Genomic DNA, 21,252 nt, shown 5'->3' with positions numbered 1-21,252 from the left:
TTGACAAACTTACACCATCATACCATACGGTGCTACAATGTTATCATTTTCATCAGCCACTAGTCGGCCTGAGTCGGTAAGGCGTGGCCATGAGAGAACTGGGACTCGGGAAAAGTATCAACTGGGCTCATCACCACCATAGAGACTCGCCAGGAGAAGTCCCCATGTTGGAACGTGCAGGATCGCATCACCAGTTCGTAGGACCCTACCATGATTTAGAGCCACATTCCATTCCATATATATATATATATATGTGTGTGTGTATGACTAATATTCTAGTCAGTTAATAATGAGTTTAGGAAGATGGCCATACCATATACAAAGGGTTGAGTTGCGTTAGTGGAGTTGAATGGAGTGGCAGGATTATGTGGGGTTCCAGATGAAGCCCAGACCAGATGAGGGATAAGGATTCTCAATGTCATAAAGGTCAGGTTATCACAGGCCATATTATGATTGACGACACATTCATTTATATATATATATATATATATATATATATATATATATATACATGCTAGCAAGAAGAATGAAAGTGGTTAGCAAAATTAAATGGAGACGATAATTGTCTTTGGGTGCTTTCAACTAGTACGGATGGATTGTCCCAAGCTTCATCACAAGCAATTAAACGAAGGAAAAGCATTTAATTGCACGGCAGATTACTCTGAGCACGCAACCCAAATATTAACATTAATCATATGTATCTTATGGCATTTCCACCTTTATAGTATGTTTTCCAATATTATTATTCTTAGCATTGGCTTCTTGGTGTGAAGCAAAGGTCCGCATTAGGACGGCAAATTTGACCTATCCAACCAAACAACTAATTCAATTTGCTGCATCGCATTCTTATTTTTTTTATAAATTTTTTGTGTAGTGTTATTTGCTGCATGCACGTCTCTACATGAGATGTTCTACACATGAGTTGGTCTGTACAAGATTACCAATTGAAGCATGTAGTTGTATTTTAATTTTTCTAAAACACCCTTATTCAATGTAAGTTGTTGTTACTATAAACCTACTCCATTTAATGAGAGTTGATTCTTTTTTTTACCATCAATTTAAGTTCCCATAAAGTTGTACTCTAATTAATGTGAGGGTATTTTAGGAAAATAGCTACCTAAATTGATTGTTCCAACAAAGTTAACTACTTTTTTTTTTTAATTGCATGAAAAAAAAAATCAGGACTGTCAAAGTGGGACTGACGGAGTATTAATACACGCTATTATTAAGAATCGAACCCATTTCGATTAATCATCTGGCAGCCCAAATGATTGGTCATGCTCCCAATCCATCTACGCGTATGCACTCTTTAATGACATGCAAAATTTTGAAAAAAAAAAATCAGGGAATTTAAGGCCTCGCAGCTTATATATATTGTCACGACTCACAACCATAGTTTGAGAAGAACTTTACTCAAGATTACTACAGTATGTAAACTCTTTTGAGACACGACCATTGACGAATTGATGAAAACAAATTACAAATGAATGAATTGAAAAGGAAGTGCCCTGGGTGCAAAATCTTTCTTATCTTATCCATGATTTTTCACTCCAACAGCCACTACTGTCTCTAAATCCGACCACATTCGTGTGGGGCGTGTTCTGATTGGACGACAGTGCTACATTCTACATATTAAATGCACAAGTTAACAGGCAAGATGGTTGAGCCGGCCTTATCCGCCAGACACCATATTTGGCCCGACGATAGTTTGTTAAGAGTTTGACAAACTTCCCAACTTCTTAGCTTCTTCCAAGAGTATTTATAAAACCAATTCATCTGCAAGACCTCTTACATTATGACCTCAACTCCCGGCTTAAACCTGTCCTAATCAAGCATACACGTCTTACCTTCCTGACCTCTAATGATTGCTAAGTTGCTTTCCCAGATCTATGACCAAAATGTTAATCAAACAAGGGGAGGAGGAAAAAAAGAAATTCTTACCTAATGTTCTTTCTATTCTCCGTTATATAAATTATATACCTAGGGTCATGCTCCCCTAGTTCACCGCAATTTTACCTCATCAATTCCCAAAAGTTAAAAACATATATCTCACAATCATAGGACTACGCGCAATTAAAATGCTTGACGGATGTCCCAACATGGAGACAGAAGATGAGGTCAAAAAATAATAGCTGAGATGCCACTACTATGTGTACGTAAAACCATATGGTTGATGGAGATTACAATGAGAAAATTAACTAGAAACTATAAGTTACTAGTGCTAGCTAGAATTCAAAACAGAAGAAAAGAAGTTCTCTTCAGATATTGCGTATTGTTTCTTAGATGGACTGATGGCAAATGGGACAAACAATAGGAAGATCACACACTAACACCAGTGCATATCTTCTCCGTCGCTCAAATGCCATTGAATTTCTATGGTTGACAATCTCTACACAATTTCTCTAACTTCCACCCAACAAGACAAATAAGAAATGCCATCCCTGCCGGAGAAAAGTAAAAGGAAGCAGGCTAGGGACAAAGAACGAGTGGCGGATGATCATCATCTCCTCGAGACCGCTCTTCTCTCCTGTGTCACATTCTGCAGCTGTCCTTTTCTCCTTCTTTTCTTTTTCATTTTTATCTTTTCACAACAGCCTCATCCATTCTCATTTGCCTGAATAACAACGCAACATCTCTTAGCAATTGGTACAAACTTTTCCCAAAAGAAAAGAAAAGAAAAAATGTATAGGAGTATTATACTACTAGTTGTTTATGGAAAGGGGAAAAAAAAAAAAACAGGAACCCAATTAATCGAAAGAAGAGATCGAGCACTAGCTACAGGTAAATGAATTGAACGTATATAATACATACCATGGTGAGTTCGTTTGCAATGGAGGACTGCCTCGTAAATGGAGCTCTCAGAATCACAAGATCTACGCCAGTTGTCAGCGGACCATGCAACACTAGTCCTGGGAGATGTTGCAGGGGAATAAAACTCCGCGTTCTTCCCTTCATTTTCGCACCCTCTTGATGAACTAACGCTCGCAACTCTGGAAGAACCTGATCTGTGCCCTCTTAGTTTCTGGCAAAGCGGCCTAAGAAAGTCCATATACTTCTGAAAAATCCTCTTGGATAATCTCTTACACCTCCTCAACGACGAACATCGAACCCTGCTGGAAGAACGCACTGCTTCTTTATCGTTCAGCGAAGAAACAATGAACGCCGGCGACGACGAGGATTCATGAGTACCTTCATCGCTCATGATCACCGGTCGGTTGCCGAAAAGTGGCATGAGGAATCCATCGGCCGAGATGAGGTCCTCGGCATCGGCAAGCGTTAGAGGGGCTGGTGAGTTGCGAAAATCGAAGCTGAAATCTTTTGGGACCCGGGAGAACCTCCTGGAGGGAGGCATTTTGGGGTCCATCTCAATGAAGGAAGCTTCGTCGGAGGCATCAAAGGAGGTGCTGCAGGATGACTTGTAGTCCAGGCCGCTTTCAAACGAAGATGGCTTTAAGTTCATTAGCCAACTATGCGAAAAGCTCTCGATGGAGAGTGATGCCGGGCTGCTGCTTTCCATTTGGTCGATGGACGCTATAAAATGATGGTGGTCTGCAGTGTAGAATGTATAGGAGTTTTTTTTTTTTGCTTTTTACTTTTTCTTTCTTTCTGGGTACAAATTGGAAAGGAGGAGGGATGAGAATGAGAATTTGGCTGCTAAGCTAAGTTGGCTAAGTTGGCAGGCGCAGGAATTATATATGGTGGATTGTTGCATATATACGCGTTTAGACTATACTGAGCAGACGTGGACTTGGACTAGGAATATATGGTATTACTTGCTGACTTGGTATGAGTTCTTGCCTGACTACTATTGGTTAAAAAAAAAAAAAAAGGAAAAGGGAGAAAAAAAAGAAACAACAACGTATGATATATGATTTTCAAACTGTAAAGCAAAAATACTACTCCTATTATGTTGAAAAAGAAAGCAAAAGGGTGAAAAGGAAAAGAGAAAAGCAACCCTTCGAGTGGAATCTAAGGCTTGCCTAGAATACTTTGCAAACTTTTTTGGACAATGAACGGAGCTAAAAACGTTCATCATTCACTTTTTGACGCCGGCAGTTATTATACTTCTCCCATAAAGAGAATCACTTGACCTAAAAACCTTTCTAATTTCTTACCTTGATGACCCAAAAAATTATGATTTTGTAAAACAATTGCAATGTTAGGAGTTCATTTCATTAGAGAAAGAGGTAAAAAAAAAAAAAAAAAAATCCAAGAGGTTTATGCGATGACCATATCCAACTTTTAGCAGTTGTGATTTTCTTATAATATAATCTAATCACAGAATTCAACTTAATCTTGTATGAAAACTGACAAGTTCTAAATCTTGTCGGGTTGGAAGGGTAAAGGGAAGGGTGAGAGGGATTAAAAAAAGAACTCCTTTTTTTAAAAAAAAAAATGATCGTAAGACTTCCAAAACATATGTGATCGGGGATAAACGTTATGGAGAATGCTAAAACTTAAGTATGGATTGGATAGAGTATTATTTAAAATATTAATTGAAATAATTGTTGTAGCATTTTTTATAATCTAATGCATGTAAGATAAAATAATGGTTAATAATATAAAAAAATAGATATTATTTGAGATAATTTATTATCCAAACACTGATTTTTTTCGACAATGAATTGATTACGTGTTGCATATGCACCGTTGGCCGAAAGTTTTCCAACTTAAGAGGCCATATCTATCTATTGAATATGATATAAAGTTATTGAAGCATACCTAACTATTTCACTGTGCGAAAATCATATGAACTACATTACAAACATGGTAGGAGCATTTACTTTGACAAAATTTATGATCTATTGCCTAAATTATTTTTTTTTTAACGAGAAAGCATTTACTGCAGCCTTGGTTTTGTTGTCATTGTCTGCAACTCTCTCTTTTTCTTTCTCTCTCTTTTTTTTTTTAAGAAAAGTTTTTTTATTGGCTAATTATGCCTTAATTTTTTTTTTTTTAAAACAAACGGACGACTATGCCTTAACTGGGCTAGCAATGAATGCACTATGACAGCAACATATCAAGTACTGCTATTCACAGTGTAACGAACAAGCTACAAATTAAGATTTGTTAAGAAATGAACTTAATTTTTTTTAGTCAAGATCCTTATTTGGTGTGGAAAGTAACTAGTTTCCTACTTAGTTTCAGTTACTTGAAATAGTAGTCAAGTAAAGTCCTATTTAGTTTAGAATTAGATGTTATTTCCTACTCTATATGAGTTTAGGAATTAGTATTGATTTTCAATTGTTATTTGATTTTTTTGCTAAATAATGTTCTCGATAAATAGGTAGTTTGACATACTACAAAAACACACAAAAAAGGAGTGAGAGACTTCTTAGTGGGTGAGAGCGTTATACAAGAGTTGGGACTTGGGAACCAAGTTGTAATCTTCTGGTATTTTTTCTCTCATAGTAAGAACAAATTTTCCTCTCCATGGACGTTAGTTTGGTGATTAAGTCGAACCACGTTAATTCTTATGTGTTGTTCATCGTTCATGCTAGATATTGTTTTCTATTAAATTGTTGGTCTTTTCTTTTTCAAATAGTTGGCCTAATACCCTAACAAGTGGTATCAGAACTCCGTTAGGGTTCTGGTTAATTATTTGAAATTAAGTGGGTGGTGGTATGCCATGGGGTTTGAAAATTAAACAGTTTTCAATTCAACCGTTTAATGGAACTACAAGTTTCACTCTTTAGCAAAGAATAATGAATGATATTCTAGTTCAACAAGATTTGACAAAAGCGTTGAATGGAAACAACAAAAAGTCAGAGAGCATGAAGGATGATGAATTTGAGAAGTTGGACGCAAGGTGTGTGAGCACAATTTGACTCTATGTGGCGGACAACATCATAAATAATGTGATAGATGAGAAAGATTCTGCAGCAGACCTCTAGAAAAATTGAAAAAGTTTTATCTAGCTAAAAACTTATCCAATAAGTTGCATCTAAAGAGGCAACTTTATGCACTAAAGATGGTGGAGGGCGACAGTCTCATGGATCACATGAATACGTTCAATAAAATTTTGGATCAACTCCAAAAGGTTGGCGTAGATATTGAGGAAGAAAATAATGTTTTTTTACTTCTTACCTCAGTTTCTGATTCTTACGAAAGTGTCGTGACAACCCTGTTGTATGGGAAGGACACTTTAAAGTTCGAGAATGTGCAATCTCTTTGTTATATCATGAAAAATAAAAAGAAGGTAAACTAGGACGGGACACAAGATACTGCGTTAATTGCTCAAGATGAGAATAAAAGAGGAAATCAATTTGATGATGAATCTAAGACAGGTGATTCAAAGGTAAAGAGAAATGATGATATCCAGTGCTTTGGTTGTCATGAGTTTGCCCTCATCAAAAGAAAAATGATGAGAATGACTATGATGGTGTTGTTGGATATGCATCGGATAGAGATATTCTCACAATATCTAAAGGTAATAATATTTATTCCCGTGATGGTTGGATTTTAGATTCTAGTTGTGTTTCACATGTTTCCTTCAAATTAGACTATTTTGATACTCTTCAAAGAAATAAGACAGGTTTTATGTCCTTAGGTGATGGATCTACTTGTCAAATTAAAGGTGTTGGAGTGGTGAAAATCAAAATGTTGAATGGAGGGATTCGTTCTTTGGGTGGTGTGATTTTGTCCTAAAATTACGAAGGAATCTAATTTCTTTGAACCAATTAGACTCCAAAGGCTACCATTTTTTCGCTGCAGGTGGAGTCTTGAAAATTACACCTGGCGAGACGGTCTTGTTGATAGGGAAGAAATATAGTAATTTGTACCATTTGAATACCTCAATGGGTTGGGAACAGAAGGCGATTCAGGAATGCTCTCAAATTATAAATGGTGGTAAGAGAAAAAGTCTTGCTGTGGGAGAGGGTGAATTGAGGCCCCTCTCACGAGTCAATTAGATGTTGGACTCGGTTAGGTACACACGTTCATTTACCGATTGAATCAGTTGAAAATATGTCTGTCTTGATTCGGATGTGTAGCTAGGCACCAAGGTATTTTGTGGGAAAAGATAAATGGAGTTTTTTTTTTGAATGATTTGCTGTGTTTGCGAAAAGAAATATTCGCCAAGATGGAGATTGTCAAGAAATTGGTTTTATTTCTTTTAGTTAAGATTCTTATTTGGTGTGAAAAGTAACTAATTTGCTACTTAGTTTCAGTTACTTGAAATAGTAGTCAGGTAAAGTCTTATTTAGTTTAGAATTAGATGTTATTTCCTACTCCATATGAGTTTAGAAATTAGTATTAGTTTTCAATTGTTATTTGATTTTTTTATCAAGTAATATTCTCGATAAATAGGTAGGTTGGCATACTACAAAAACAAACAAGAAAGGAGTGAGAGAGTTCTTAGTGTGTGTGAGCGTTATGCAAGAGTTGGGACTTGGAAAACAAGTTGTAATCTTGTGATGTTTTTTCTCTTATAGTAAGAACAAGTTTTCCTTTCCGTGAACGTAGGTTTGGTGATTAAATCGAACCACGTTAATTCTTGTGCGTTGCTCATCGTTCATGCTAGATATTGTTTTCTATTAAATTGTTGGTTTTTTCTTTTTCAAACACTTGGGCTGATACCCTAACAAGATTCTACCCACTACAATTTCTGTATGCAAAAAATCTTTAAACCACAAGAACTTCAACCAAATTTAATCGATAAAAAAAAAACAAACGAAAGGAAAAAATTTTGAGAACTGCAGGAACATCGAAAGGAAAATGTCTCTGTCATGTTATTACTAGCATGATATCTGAAGCTTCAACATGAAAACCGATCCACAATGCAACAAGGTATCCAGGAATTCCGACTTCAAGGCCCCAGTTTCTACATGCTCACAAAAGATTTGTAGCCTTAGAATTCGACCCATGGACTACGTGGGAAATAGGAGACCTATCATGCGTTGTCATTAAAGAATCTCAACGCAAAGAAATATCTAAGACCCGCTGGAATACCACTGATTACAGGACGCAAGCAAAATCAGCTAAGAACTCTATCAAACGGGTTCCCAATTCCAGCGGCCTCAAGTGTGCACGAACGAACTATGCCTGCTCAACGGATGGGCAGGACCGATCGCCATTCTTCTCGGCGAAAATTGGACTGCTTCGCTCCCTTTTCATAGTCTCCATTTATACATATACACACTTTTCAAGAAGCAAGAAACTCAATTTCTAGAAGGTTTTTTAAACTATGGATTTGAAGGAAACTCATATCTGCAAGCATATTAGATGCCAAATTCCAAAACACGGCATGCACGGTATAGAAATGTGGATAGTTTTGGCGGGAACGGCGGGCTTCAGTCATCATGCCAAAGGTCGGGGGGAAAAAAAAAGGCTTCTAAAAGAAAATAAAGAATATAGAGAGGTTCACCTGTAACCTAGAGGTTCGAGTCATCAGAGGCAAGTAAGTAGGTAATTATTACTGTCCTCTCAGAACAAAAAGAAGTGCCTAGCATCGTGTCAAAGGGGGTGGGGGGGGGGGGCCAAAGACGAGGTTCTATGTGGTATGTTAAACTTCAAAAACTAGTTTGATTTTACAAACTCTAAATTGTGGGAATTATCTCATGAATTCGCGTATCTCCAATCAGCAATTGTGGAACTGATTGAACTCTAAATTGGGGTATCTATTAACCCTCGTTACGTTGTATTTATATAGGGAATGAATAAGCCAAAGAAAACAAATTGGGATATCTATTTTTGAAGAGCGCAAGATGGGAATCAAGGACAGAAGGGAGTGGAATGAAAATTGAATATTGCAAAGTTGCAATGAGATTATCAAATTCTGAACGTCGCTTCGAGTACTAACTAAAAGAATAAAAACTCGACAATGGGCTTTGCCTCGTCAAATCAGAAGAGACCATTTCGAGGGAGAGACTTCAACAAAACATGCACTAGTAAAAGAACTTGGAAAGCATGAATTGTACAGTTATGTGACAACACAAATGACGTCTAATCTGCGCCCAAACTCACATCACTTGCATCAAATTATGTACATCTAAAATCAGAAAAACCTGTACCAATAACACGAGCAGCAGCGCTTTATCAGTTCCCAAGTTGCTATGCCACAGAAAGCCATATCATTTTCGTTCATAATTGTACTATTATTATTATCTGCAAACAACGAAGAGAGACAAAAATACCAGACACAGGTCCCCGCAGGTGTCGGAGAAAGATAGAGCCATCAGAAATGCTCAGAGGGGGCAAAAAACCAGAACTGGAAAGTGGCCCGAAACCGAATGGTCCCTCTGCTGTCCCCTTAAAAGACAAGAGGGTATTTCAAAGGTACACGGATATGTTTAAAAATCGTTAAAGTCCACAGAATGTCTTCAATCACGCCAGAGCTAACGAATGAGTCATGAGCAAACAGTATCTCAAAAAAAGAAATAAATGGTAGAAGGATTAAAATTAATCAATAAACGAAGAAATGAAGTCCCATGACCATGACGCAATCACAGAGGCGCAGCTTCCAATATTGTCATTGACAAGAATTTTGACCCTGATGTTGCAGAAATATTTCAATGAAAGCTGAAATCCTCACCCAACAGAACTACGGATATCTTTCTTTTTTCCCCCGGGGAAAAAGAGGAGAGGGGGGGGGGGGAGCGGAGCAAAGAAAGCTTTCTGCCTGCTGCAGCATTGGACTAGATAAGCAACAAGCAAGAGACATGGAACACATGATGATTGAAATTTTCAGATAAACATCATAAGGTGGTAGGCCATGCTAACAATTAAAAGATATTAGTTTCATGGACATGCATCCAAGCAATTATCTCCTTAATTTTCTTATGTCTATCACTAGATCATTCATCAGAGTGGCCTAAGACTACATTGTTGGCGTTGATCTGTTATTCATTTATTTTGTTACATCAGGTTACAAAGCACCTTTGGTAAACCTTTTTACAAATTCAAAATAACAAAAGAAAATCTTACCCTAATTCAATCGAGCTGGAATCAGTATCATTACATGTTAATGCAGCATAACCGTCAGCAAAAGAAGAGCATAGTCGGACATAATGCGGAGAGAATTTACGCTCAGTTGCATTGAGTAACAAAGAAAAGTTCATCTGCCATAGATACGTCCAAAGAAGAACAAGACATGGACAACTTTTGAATATCGTGAATTTTTGAAAGTAGGTATATACATATAAACCAAAATTTTACTTTAAAAGATCTAGAAATACAAAGGCATTCCAAAGGCTATGCAAGAGGATCGATGCAAACAAGTTTCTTGTTCGTGCAAAAACGACACCCATTACTATTCCCAGGAATATAAGTGGAAGCATTCTCTGCACATTGAAATGTGCCAAGGCAAAAGCTACTGAACTCACCAAAATTGAGGACCATACAGGCATGTACTTAGTTAAGGAAGGGAGCAGAAATCCCCGGAAGACAACCTCCTCCCATATGGGGGCACAAACTGCAACAACTATCGCATACAGGGTCATTGCTATTGGATCCCTTGCAACAATAGATTGCTCAACATTTGAGACTGTGACAGGTGAAGAGGGAAGCAACGGAAATAAATTTAAGTTGACCTGTGACAGCTGATTAACAAGGGGAAACATAAGACAGCCCAAGCCAACATCAATTTGCCACTTTCCTCGGAAACTAAACCTGAACCAGTCGGATGAAAGTGGGTGGAACCTTGCAAGGCAGCGATGGAGGATTGCAATGCCAGTAAGGCCTTCAGCAACATCTGTCAAAAGGCTGTATAAGGCCTGCCCTCTGTACGTCAATGACTCCTTTCTGAAACCCAAAGCATATGCCAGGAAAGGAACAATCCAGGATCCTACCAACCAGAATGAAGAAACCCACAGGAGCATAACCTACAAAAAAACAGATTCTTACTCCCTAATTGAGAAATTTTACAAAATTTTTCATTCAATGACAGAAAGTTTCATGTTAATCTTATAACCGAATGCTCACTGAAAACATGCCCCTTCTACAAAGAATAAAGGCATTAGGATTGCAGTACAAGTGGTTGGTATAATTACTTGACCAATGTAAGTACATCTATTGCAAGGTATTTCTCACATTCTCTAGTGGTTCTTTACTTATATAGCTATCTAATGAGGACTTGGAAAAGAAAATGACAGGGTGACAAATTTTCTACGGCAGATTAAAAAAGATACTTTGCAGTCTACATCCCAGTCAGGTTCAAGCAAAATTTTATTTAATTGACGCAGTTATACTCTTGACATTTTCATGGGAAATCGTGTCTACAAGCAAATGAAAGAAAAAGTAACCAACTTTTCATCACAATACTAGAGAGTATTAAATTATTTTGATGTCAAAGAGTTTGAATAAACAATTCTGTTGTTTTATAAAAGAAACTATACCTGTATAACAGTCTTAGCTGTCCACGGCACTACCCAAGGCTCTGCCCTAAAAAACGCATCTCTGGCCTGCAATAAGAGCCTAAAATTATCATAAATATCAAACACCAACCAAAAAATTATGGAAGTCTCCTGATAACCATCATTAAGTACAACCAGCATGGAAGATGTAAATAAATGCAGCGGAATAACCCAATGAAGCACAAAAACTTTTTGCTCGTGAAAGGTTTCAAACTCAATCAAATTAAGTTTGCTACTTCAGTGATTTATTTTAAGAGATTGCAAATTAACATATCTATTACATCAAAGTCCAAGCGAAAGTGAACATAGTACCAAAGCATCATTGGTCAGAAATAAATATCATGCTCAAGTAAAAAACGGAAGCAGCTAGCCACAGGTCAAATGAGCGTTAAGTTTGGAATCCAGATCAAAGGTCCCCTAAATGTATCTGGACTGAAAGATGACAACAACATGCTCCTAAAGCAACTAGAACTGCTGAGGTTTAACCTTAAAAGATCTGCAAATCCAAATGAAGAACATTCTTTAACTGTCAGCTAAATTTTTCTTATTCTTACTTAGGAGCTGGAAACAGGGATCTTTTAAGTAAGTGCACAATACCTACCATTGGCTAAACTGTTCTTATCGCTGCATCGAATAAAACAGAGCAGTTGTTTGAATAGTAAACATTTGTACAAGGCACTATATCTGTTTCATGAATACACAAGAATTCAATAAGTGAATGGTAATTTTAAGGTAAGTACTCAAAGGTACCCAGCAATAATCTTCTGATGAATCTGTGTCTAGAAATGGATGCAATGTTATCTGCAACAGTTAACTGGTTTTTTGAGAAAAGATCTATCAAAAATTAAAAAAATTACTTCATATCTACATAGCAGCAAACTATGTTCATAAACAACTAAAAGTTTTGTTAATTTCGTCAGACGTCCTGTTGAGCCCTCATACTATTATGTTTTCAAACACTCAAGGCTACTGCAAGCTGAGGTACATAATCATACCTGCATTGTAGGTTTTTGTCTTTGCTTTAAAAAAACCAGCGTAAAAGGTGCTGTGATGTAACTATCTAAGGACATAATACTCAACTAAACTGAATAAAGAAGAGCTCAGTTTCAAAAGATGAAGTAATATCCAACAATCAAACAAAGGTACTGTGAAGAAACAGGTCAAAGAAAGTGCCTTATACTTGGTTGATGATGCCAACCTTCCTTAAATCTGAAATCCCATTCACGTTATTTGGTTGATCGAAAGCGGGAACTTCTTGGGAGAAGTTTTGCTCTCCAGCCTCAGGCTTGAAAAACTCTGAAGGGGAGCCTTCATGCCTAAGGCAAAAAATTCTCCACCTCTGAAAACAAGGAAAGACAAGAAAGAAGCATTAGATATCAGGAACTTACCTTTAGTTTCTGAAACATCAATAGAGGAAAAACAAACTTAAAAACTTGCTTTCCAACATTCATGCCAAAATTGCTGAAAATGAGACGAAGACTTCAACACAAAGTATCATTTGCATGCCTGGAAAACGGTCAACGATCATGCAATGTAGAATTAAAGCTAACAAGGTAGGAGCTATAAAGGGAAAGAAAGAAAAGAACCATTGCTATCCAACCCAAAATTAGTCCAGCCGGTTACAGTACAAGCCTTGTTCACCTTAATAGTAGTTGTCAAAAGGTGAACGAGGCTATGCACCTCTGGTAGTACCACGCGAGGCAATTTTTTTAATGGCTAGCTCCTATGTGCAAGGCTCAGGGCCGGCCAGGTGTGAGCCTCTAAAAATTTGAGCTACTTTTGTGTTGTCTCATTTCCCGAAGGACTCATTCAGAGAATACTGATGAACAGAAAAAGAATTTGAAACACCATCCACAAGAAGATATTGATTATTTTCATATATATTTCCAGTTTACACCATCCGCAATATCAACAACTGTAGAATTCATGTCAGATTATGTTCAGATCAAGACATTCAATTTGAAAGAAAAGGCTAACAAACACATAAAATGTATCAGTGGTCATTTTAATTTATTTCGAGTACCCAAATTTTCAATTAATTATAAAATGATCATTCGATTCCGAGATTGACTTCCGCATTTCTTTTTCTCTCTTTTTTTTCGCCTCCCTTGAAACAGCTCTTCATCAATTCTAGACCAAATATTCGAATAAAAATGCCAATACTGATGAAAATAACCCCCTATTGAATGCATGTGTTGAAAACCAGAGGATGAGAAATTAGATAAATCATACATTGTTGGAAGGAGACCTGCCGGCGAGAGAATCAACGAATGATGAGATTGGATTGAAAGTGAAAACCTGTTTTCGGACCTTGACAACCCCAACCCTAACCCTAGCCCTAACAAGTGTTGAATTGGGGATTCTGTTAACGGAGGAAGGATGGTACACGAGGAGAGAGGCTGACATGGACCAGCGGTTTGGTTAGAACCTAGAATCCGGAAGCTAAGGTATCAAGGCTCTGTTTGGTTTGCGATGCATCAGACGTTCGACGCTGCTGCTCGTTGCACTTTCTGAATTAGAGCCAGACTAACAATGCCTAAACTTTGCGATTCAATTGAATATTCGGTTCTGGAAAGTGGAAGAAAGTTACCTGGCCATTTTGAGCTTTTTCATTGCTTTTTCTCCTTTTACACCTTTTTTTTTTTGGAAAAAAAAAATTTACACACCACGCGCTGAAGCCGAAATTGACGATTTGGCCCTTTGTTCTACCGGGTTGATCAAATGGAACCTTAAATATTTACATGTTTCTAGTTGAGTCCTCTCAAAAATAAAATTTGTAGCAATATATTTTGCCAATTAACCTTCTCTGCGTGTCTTGTTGGACAACAAAACTATGGCCCATTAGACGGGTTGCTCTACTTATGGATATACCTGCAATTATGCCCAAAATTCAACAACCCACCCACTAATTTCAGATGTTGGATTGGGTAATAAAAACCCAAATATATTTTGGGCGGATTGGGTATTTGTATTGGGTACCCGTTGCCCAACTTCCACTTTCATTTGAGAAAGATGTAAAACTTATTCTTATACTATTGTCTTTCTAGTTTGTGCAAATTATAAATATTACTACCCAGATTTCTGGTTAGCATCAAATTTGACTCTCAAGCGGATTAAAGTTTTTCTTGAATGAGAGAAGAATAATTTAAGTCTTGGCATTCTTCGTTAAACTTTTACTAGAATTATATTTCATGTTACACTATGAATTAGGTGACACCCATAATAAGGATCATAGGAATGGTCAACTAATCGTAAAGGATATACGGTGTAATATGGAGTATAACACAAAAATGTTGAACGGAGGATCAAATGCCAAATTCTACTCATGGTATATTCAAAATAAATTTCAGATGCAAATTCAGAAGTTATCTTTTTAGGATGCAACATGATTAATTTTGTGTTTATTTCTAATTTCTAATTTCTCCATTTTACAACGGTTCAGATGTGTTATCATGCATGATTCTTTTGTGTTTATTTTTTGAGTCAAAATTTCAGTTTATAACTTTCTTTAAAGTGTAATTGGATCCAAGTAGTTTAAACAGTTAGTATGTGTGTGTATTTGTGAAAATATATTAGTGTGTATTTTAGTGTGTTTGTATGTGTAAAAATAACGTATTTCAAATGAACTTAAAAAGTGAGTGTGTGTTTGTATCTGTGAGTGTTTTAATGTGTGAAAATATATCTATCTATGTGAAAATGTATTTATGTGTGTGAATTTTTTTTTGTATGTGAAAATATATTTGAGAGAGTTTATGTATCAAAATCTATTATTTAATATATTGAGTCATATATGGATCATGGGTTTGAGATAACCCAATATGACCCAACCCAAAATTAACCCAATCTAATATTGGGCGGATTGGGTGTAATCCATTTAAATAAAAATCCAACATCAACCCGCCCAAAACCCGTCCAATCCGCCCAATTGTCAGGTATACTTATGGAGGTCAATTACCAAAAATCCATTCCCCTAAAAAGTAGTAAATAAATTGTCATTCGGCAATCTTATGTACGTGGCACAAGTATTATCCAAGTTAAATATTTCAAATTTATGAGTACCGACTTTCATAATTAGGTAAGAAGAAAATGCATGGTTTGTTATGGTTAATGTTGCTTTGACATTGAAAGACGTATCATGTTTTAAATTATTTGATGTGTAAGTTTGTGTTGTGCATAGTTATTTTCAATTAAAATCAACATTCTAAAAAGGTGTATTCTTAAAAATTGTCTTTAAAAATATTTGTTTTCTTTTTAGCTATCACATGACCAAAGATTAACACAACAAAATGACCTTTGAAAAAAGGAGTTATATTTGATTAAAAAAAAAGCTTGATCTATTGATGAAACACATTGATCTTGTTTGGCAAGCAAGTTTTTTGCCAAGTTTGTCCGCTATAAATTTTTTAACAATTTTAGCTTTAGTAATTTCAAAAAAATTTTCAAAATTTTTAAACTATACACTTCAAAAATTTTTCCTACAATTTCTACAGTAAAATTTTAGACAAATACTCAAATAACTTACTTGCCAAAGAGGGCCATTGTTTTGTAGGTTTCTAGTAAGGGAGGGAGAACCAAACACCCCCCCCCCCTCCCCAAAAAAAAAAAAAAGAGTGAAGTGGAGGTTGTGAGTTGTGACATTAAGAATCAAACTTTATTCTAAGAGGAGAAACACAACCTAATTGTATGAGGTGATTTGTTTCACAAAATCTAAGCTTATAGTCTTTTACCTTTAGGGAAATTATGGGGAAAAAAGAATATATTTTGTTTTCTCTAATCTTGTTCTTATGCCGTGTGTTTCTTTTCTTTTTTTTTTTTGGGGGGTTATGCCCTTGTGTTTGTCAATCAAAACTGAGAAATTGAACCTACTTTTTGCCTGATTCACAAGAAAAAAGAAATAAGAAGAATAAAAAGTCTTGGCCCTGAACAATTGAGGCCCGACAATAATAGGTGGGACGCATATCTGTTTTCTTTAAATCATATCACAATCATGGTGCATTACGTATCAATACAATACAGATGCAGGATAGGAAGGGTAATTGCCAGAATACCCCACTTTGACCATGCACGCACAAAGTCAGAAGGGTTAGTTTAACGTTGACAAAATTTGAGGATGCCAACTAATAAGTTTCAATTCGACGTTGTTTTTCACAATGAAGTTCTCCCTGCTTTCTATTTCTGCTTAGGTTCTCCTCCTCCTCCTTGCTATATTACTAAAACAAACACTTGGAGAAATTCAAGCTCGTAGATTGAATCAGTTTTGATGTTCTAGTTTGAAATTTTGTATTCACGAACTTTCGCAGTTGGAACCCCTTCGTCTTATATACAGTAAGGCATTTTTGTAGTTTTAGATCAAGACATCCAAAAAATTAAAGAAAATAATTGTTCTGAAGCATTTTTTTTCTTCACCATTGTCAATACGAATGGTTAGGAATGGAAAACGAAATAACTGGCGTGTAGGAAGTTTCAGATGTTAATGGCGAGTGTGAAAAAGAGAAAAAAAGAAATCACATTTGTGCATTTTGGAGTGTATATAGTCAAAGGGCGTCTTTAAAGTTTGAAGGCCACAAAGAGATATACACGTACATGTAAAATCCAATAATTTCCCAAGCCGACCATTCCCTGGATTTTGTTTTTTTTCAACATTGTAGCTCAACCACCACTGTACACGTGTTAAATCATCTCCATTTTCTTGCCCTTTTTTTTGGTTTTTCAACACTAAGCTATGTTATTTCTCCCTCCATTCTCCCTAATTCAATCCGCAAGAAGTAGTTTTCCTTGATAAATAAGACACCAAGCCAATTCGGGGGACGTTTCTAAAACTTTTTTTTGGGGGTTTAAAATTCTTCTCGGCGTCTTTCAGCTTGAGAGAGCTCAATTACCATGGCTTTCCATTCTTTAATGATCACCCTTTGGACCTTCTTATGTTTGCTAGTTTTAGCTGACATTGATGGATGCATGGGTGGGAGAATTAGCCTGGGTTCCAGATTGCTAGCCTCTGAAAACCAAACGTGGAATTCCGACAATGGAACATTTGCTTTCGGGTTTGCCCCTGCAGACTCGCGTAATGATCAGTTTCGTTTGGGCATTTGGTTTGCAAAACTTCCTGGAGATCGAGTACTAGTTTGGTCCGCTTACATGTGAGTTCACCTTATAGCTGAATTCCATTGCTTCGGCTTCTGCTTGCACAAGCACAACTTGAAATTGCATGGAGTTGTTACTTGTATCATTTTATGCATGCTGTAGATTTGAGAGCATACTAGCCAAATATTTTGTTGCTCACACAAGATATTAGTATTTCTGTCGAGTCTGGTGCATATATTTCCTGTTCATGTTACTGTTTTTACCAACTTAAATTACATGGTTGGTTGGACATACCAACTTTAGTTGAATTGCTAATATAGAATAGTCCATCTCATTTATCCTTTTTTGAGAAAAAAAAAATGAAAAGAAAATCAACAGATTGACACCCTGCCAGTGCTTGAGCGTTCTTGATCTAGTGTGAGAAAATAATCCCTTAATTCTCCCTGTAATTCCACATTAAAACCCTGCTTAGTTATGATGCAAGAAAAAGAAATCATGAGATTGGATCTTTTTGGTTCTACAATTAGAAGAAAGACTCAGCATATTGCTCCATCAGTAGTCTTCAGTCTTTACTTCAAGCTATTTGCAGGTGTGTGTGTGTGTGTATATATATATATATATATCTTTGGCCAACCCTTTCACTTTCTCTCAATGATCATCTGAATAGAAACTCTCCAGTCAGCAAAGATGCAATCTTGGAGTTTGACACCACCGGAAGTCTTCTGCTTATTGATAAACACACCACAGTTTGGACTTCAAATACGTCCAATGCAGGTGTGGAAGCAGCATCCATGTCAGAAAACGGCAATTTCATTCTATACAGCAGGAACCTAACTGTTGTTTGGCAAAGTTTTTCACACCCTTCTGATACACTTCTACCAGGCCAACCCTTACCAGTCTCTCTGGAATTAACATCTTCAATATTACCTGCATATGGTGGTTTTTATACACTGAAAATGTTACAGCAGCCCACTTCACTAAACCTCGCTTTGACATATAACTTGCCTGAGTATGGTTTTATGCCTGAACTTTATGCCAATTACTCCTACTGGTCAGGACCTGACATATCCAATGTGACCGGCAATGTAGTTGCAATTTTGGATGAAGCAGGAAGTTTTGGAATCACGTATGATTCGTCCTCTGATGGAGCCGTCTATGTTCACAAGAATGATGGTGATAATGGAGGCTTATCCTTGGCCACAAACCAGACAGACAGGCCATCTGTTCTTAGGCGATTGACGCTTGAGATGAATGGCAATTTACGGCTTTATCGATGGGACAATGATGTTAATGGGTCACGGCAATGGGTCTCAGAATGGGCTGCGGTCTCTAATCCATGTGATATTGCTGGTATTTGCGGGAATGGGATATGTAATTTAGACAGGAGTAAGACGAATGCATCCTGCACATGCTTGGCAGGTTCCAATGCTGGCAATGACGGATTCTGCTGGGCAAATTCATCTCTGACTGGGAAATGCGGTCGTCATCGTGAGAATCTTACATCCCAGTTTAAGATTTCAACACTTCAACAAACTAATTACTATTTCTATGGTTCATCAGTTATTGCAAATTATAGTGATATAGGGACTGTATCAAAGTGTGGTGATGCTTGTCTATCTGATTGTGACTGTGTTGCTTCTGTTTACGGGCTCAATGAGGAAAAACCCTACTGTTGGGTTCTGAGTAGCCTGGAGTTTGGTGGCTTTGAGGATCCAGGCTCGACCTTGTTCGTGAAGGTTCAATCGAATGGCTCATCTGAAAGCACAAAAGATTCATCTTCAGATGGGTCTGAGATATCAAAGAAGAAGATTCTGGTGCTTCCAATTGTCCTTAGCATGATGGTCCTGATTGTGCTGCTCGTTTGCTTGCTATACATCAGTGTTCATAGAAAGAGAGCCTTTAAGAGAGCCCTTGACAACTCTTTTATTTTCTCTGGAGCTCCAATTAAATTCAGCTACAAGGAATTGCAGTATAGCACCAATAACTTTTCCACCTTGATTGGAACAGGTAAATACTGAGCAACTTTAAACTATTCGGGAAAGCAAAATTAGACAAATTTGTGAAATAAAAAAAAAAGGTTAAATTGAGTCTAACGTAGCCAAATTTGACAGGTGGATTTGGCAGCGTATACAAGGGAACCCTAAGTGATGGAACGCTGATTGCAGTCAAGAAGCTTGACAGGATTCTGCCACATGGGGAGAAAGAATTCGTTACAGAGGTGAATACCATAAGTTCCATGCATCACATGAACTTGGTTCGTCTCTGCGGATACTGCTCGGAGGGGTTGCAAAGGTAAAGATTTTTCCAGCAGAAGAGATTCAAATTCATAATTTCCCATAGCACCTTAAACTCCAAAAATCGCTATTTTCTCAAACTCTCCTGCAAAACTTGATCATTGACAGGCTCTTGGTTTATGAATTCATGAAAAATGGGTCGTTGGACAAATGGATATTTCCCTCCAACAATTGCCAAGACAGGCTACTCGATTGGTCAACGCGCTTTCATATAGCTCTCGGCACCGCCCAGGGAATTGCCTACTTTCACGAGCAATGCCGGGATAGGATAATTCATTGTGACATCAAGCCGGAAAATATCCTTTTGGATGAAAGTTTTTGTCCGAAAGTGTCTGATTTTGGACTAGCAAAAATGATGGGGAGAGAGCACTCACAGGTGGTCACCATGATCAGAGGAACCAGAGGCTATCTAGCCCCTGAATGGGTCAGCAATAGGCCCATAACTGTAAGGGCCGATGTTTACAGTTATGGGATGCTTCTTCTGGAGATCATTGGGGGGCGGAGAAATCTTGATATGACTTTTGATGCAGAGGATTTCTTTTTCCCCGGGTGGGCTTTCAAGGTAAATGAGTATGCCTGAAGAGTTTTCACGGATGTTTGCAAGCATTTCTTCTGACTTCAGTTCTTCCTTTTGTTTATTGAGAAGCAAAATGATACAACAAATAGCACTCACTGATGTATTTCCAGGAATTGACAAGCGGATCACCAATGAAAGTTGCAGACAGACGAATGGAAGGAAGAGTGGAAGAGGGAGAGCTGATAAGAGCTCTGAAAACGGCATTCTGGTGCATCCAAGATGAGGTTTCCACGAGACCCTTCATGGGTGAAGCGGTGAAGATGCTGGAAGGAACAGTCGACATTAATACGCCGCCAATGCCACAGACCGTCCTAGAGTTGATTGAAGAAGGGTTGGATCGTGTGTACAAGGCCATGAAAAGAGAGTTAAACCAGTTCAGCTCCTTCACCATTACCTCTCATCCATCGTCTCGCGCTACATGCAGTTATTCCACCATGTCACCTAGATGATGATCACCTAGATGACAATTAAAATCAGGAAAAGAATCGATTAGTACATCATGTAAAAATGTAGGCAGGCACTTCCATGCATATCAATCAAGCACTGTTTTTGCTCGTTGTACATGGGTGTTAATGTTCTCAAGGTGATTCAGATTTAGAATTCCAATTTCCATCGAGTAATTAGATGCAGTAAATAAAACTACTAGAACAGTTTTATATATGTAGAGCAGTTTTTATCTTCTCCCGAAGTAATGATTGGTTGAAGAAGCTGCAATGATGAAAAGAGTAAATTTCAGTTTGAATGTATCATATACTCAAAAGTAACTAACCGTACAAATATCATTTTAGATAGTAGTATAAAGCATGAGGCATGGGGTTGGTATAGAATTTTTTTTCTCATATTTGATTTTTTTTTTCAATTTTACCATCACAAAAGTAAATATTTACTAAGGATATCTTCTTCTTCTTCTTCTTCTTTTTTTCTGTTTGCAAATAAATCACAATATCTT

The 21,252-nt window shown here is 37.2% G+C and overlaps 3 protein-coding genes across 4 annotated transcripts; 1 reads left to right on the top strand and 2 right to left on the bottom strand.

The window, feature by feature from the left end:
* Nucleotides 1-2,113: 2,113 nt before the first annotated feature.
* Nucleotides 2,114-3,706, bottom strand: LOC113724941 (probable membrane-associated kinase regulator 6). The gene is made up of 2 exons (XM_027247857.2): nucleotides 2,812-3,706; nucleotides 2,114-2,614 (listed from the first exon to the last, which is right to left on the bottom strand). The coding sequence occupies exons 1-2, from the start codon at nucleotides 3,515-3,517 to the stop codon at nucleotides 2,607-2,609; spliced, it is 714 nt and encodes a 237-aa protein (XP_027103658.1). The 5' UTR covers nucleotides 3,518-3,706; the 3' UTR covers nucleotides 2,114-2,606.
* Nucleotides 3,707-10,035: 6,329 nt separating this feature from the next.
* LOC113724940 (uncharacterized) lies at nucleotides 10,036-13,956 on the bottom strand. Of its 2 annotated transcripts, none has more exons than XM_027247854.2 (4): nucleotides 13,584-13,956; nucleotides 12,532-12,690; nucleotides 11,334-11,399; nucleotides 10,036-10,820 (listed from the first exon to the last, which is right to left on the bottom strand). In XM_027247854.2, the coding sequence occupies exons 1-4, from the start codon at nucleotides 13,755-13,757 to the stop codon at nucleotides 10,152-10,154; spliced, it is 1,068 nt and encodes a 355-aa protein (XP_027103655.1). In that variant the 5' UTR covers nucleotides 13,758-13,956; the 3' UTR covers nucleotides 10,036-10,151. The 2 variants fall into 2 exon arrangements, with proteins under 2 accessions (XP_027103655.1, XP_027103657.1); XM_027247856.2 differs by having other exon boundaries at nucleotides 12,550-12,690; nucleotides 13,584-13,955.
* A 3,189-nt stretch (nucleotides 13,957-17,145) lies between these two features.
* LOC113728275 (G-type lectin S-receptor-like serine/threonine-protein kinase At5g24080) lies at nucleotides 17,146-20,924 on the top strand. Its single transcript, XM_072077198.1, has 5 exons — nucleotides 17,146-17,488; nucleotides 18,100-19,439; nucleotides 19,544-19,724; nucleotides 19,835-20,288; nucleotides 20,414-20,924. The coding sequence occupies exons 1-5, from the start codon at nucleotides 17,232-17,234 to the stop codon at nucleotides 20,750-20,752; spliced, it is 2,571 nt and encodes an 856-aa protein (XP_071933299.1). The 5' UTR covers nucleotides 17,146-17,231; the 3' UTR covers nucleotides 20,753-20,924.
* The last annotated feature ends 328 nt before the right edge of the window (nucleotides 20,925-21,252 follow it).

This window comes from Coffea arabica, chromosome 2c (assembly GCF_036785885.1).
Source record: "Coffea arabica cultivar ET-39 chromosome 2c, Coffea Arabica ET-39 HiFi, whole genome shotgun sequence".
NCBI lineage: Eukaryota > Viridiplantae > Streptophyta > Magnoliopsida > Gentianales > Rubiaceae > Coffea > Coffea arabica.
The sequence above is the reverse complement of the archived record's forward strand: the minus strand, read 5'-3'. Positions and strand labels throughout refer to the sequence as shown.

Coding starts and splice junctions, on each gene's coding strand:
- LOC113724940 (XM_027247854.2), bottom strand. CDS start 13,757: ATGTCAGCCTCTCTCCTCGTGTACCATCCTTCCTCCGTTAACAGAATC. Junction 12,691..13,583: donor GCAGGTCTCCTTCCAACAAT/GTATGATTTATC, acceptor CCTTGTTTTCAG/AGGTGGAGAATTTTTTGCCT. Junction 11,400..12,531: donor AGGTTGGCATCATCAACCAA/GTATAAGGCACT, acceptor CTCTTATTGCAG/GCCAGAGATGCGTTTTTTAG.
- LOC113724941 (XM_027247857.2), bottom strand. CDS start 3,517: ATGGAAAGCAGCAGCCCGGCATCACTCTCCATCGAGAGCTTTTCGCAT.
- LOC113728275 (XM_072077198.1), top strand. CDS start 17,232: ATGGCTTTCCATTCTTTAATGATCACCCTTTGGACCTTCTTATGTTTG. Junction 19,440..19,543: donor TTCCACCTTGATTGGAACAG/GTAAATACTGAG, acceptor CAAATTTGACAG/GTGGATTTGGCAGCGTATAC. Junction 19,725..19,834: donor TGCTCGGAGGGGTTGCAAAG/GTAAAGATTTTT, acceptor GATCATTGACAG/GCTCTTGGTTTATGAATTCA.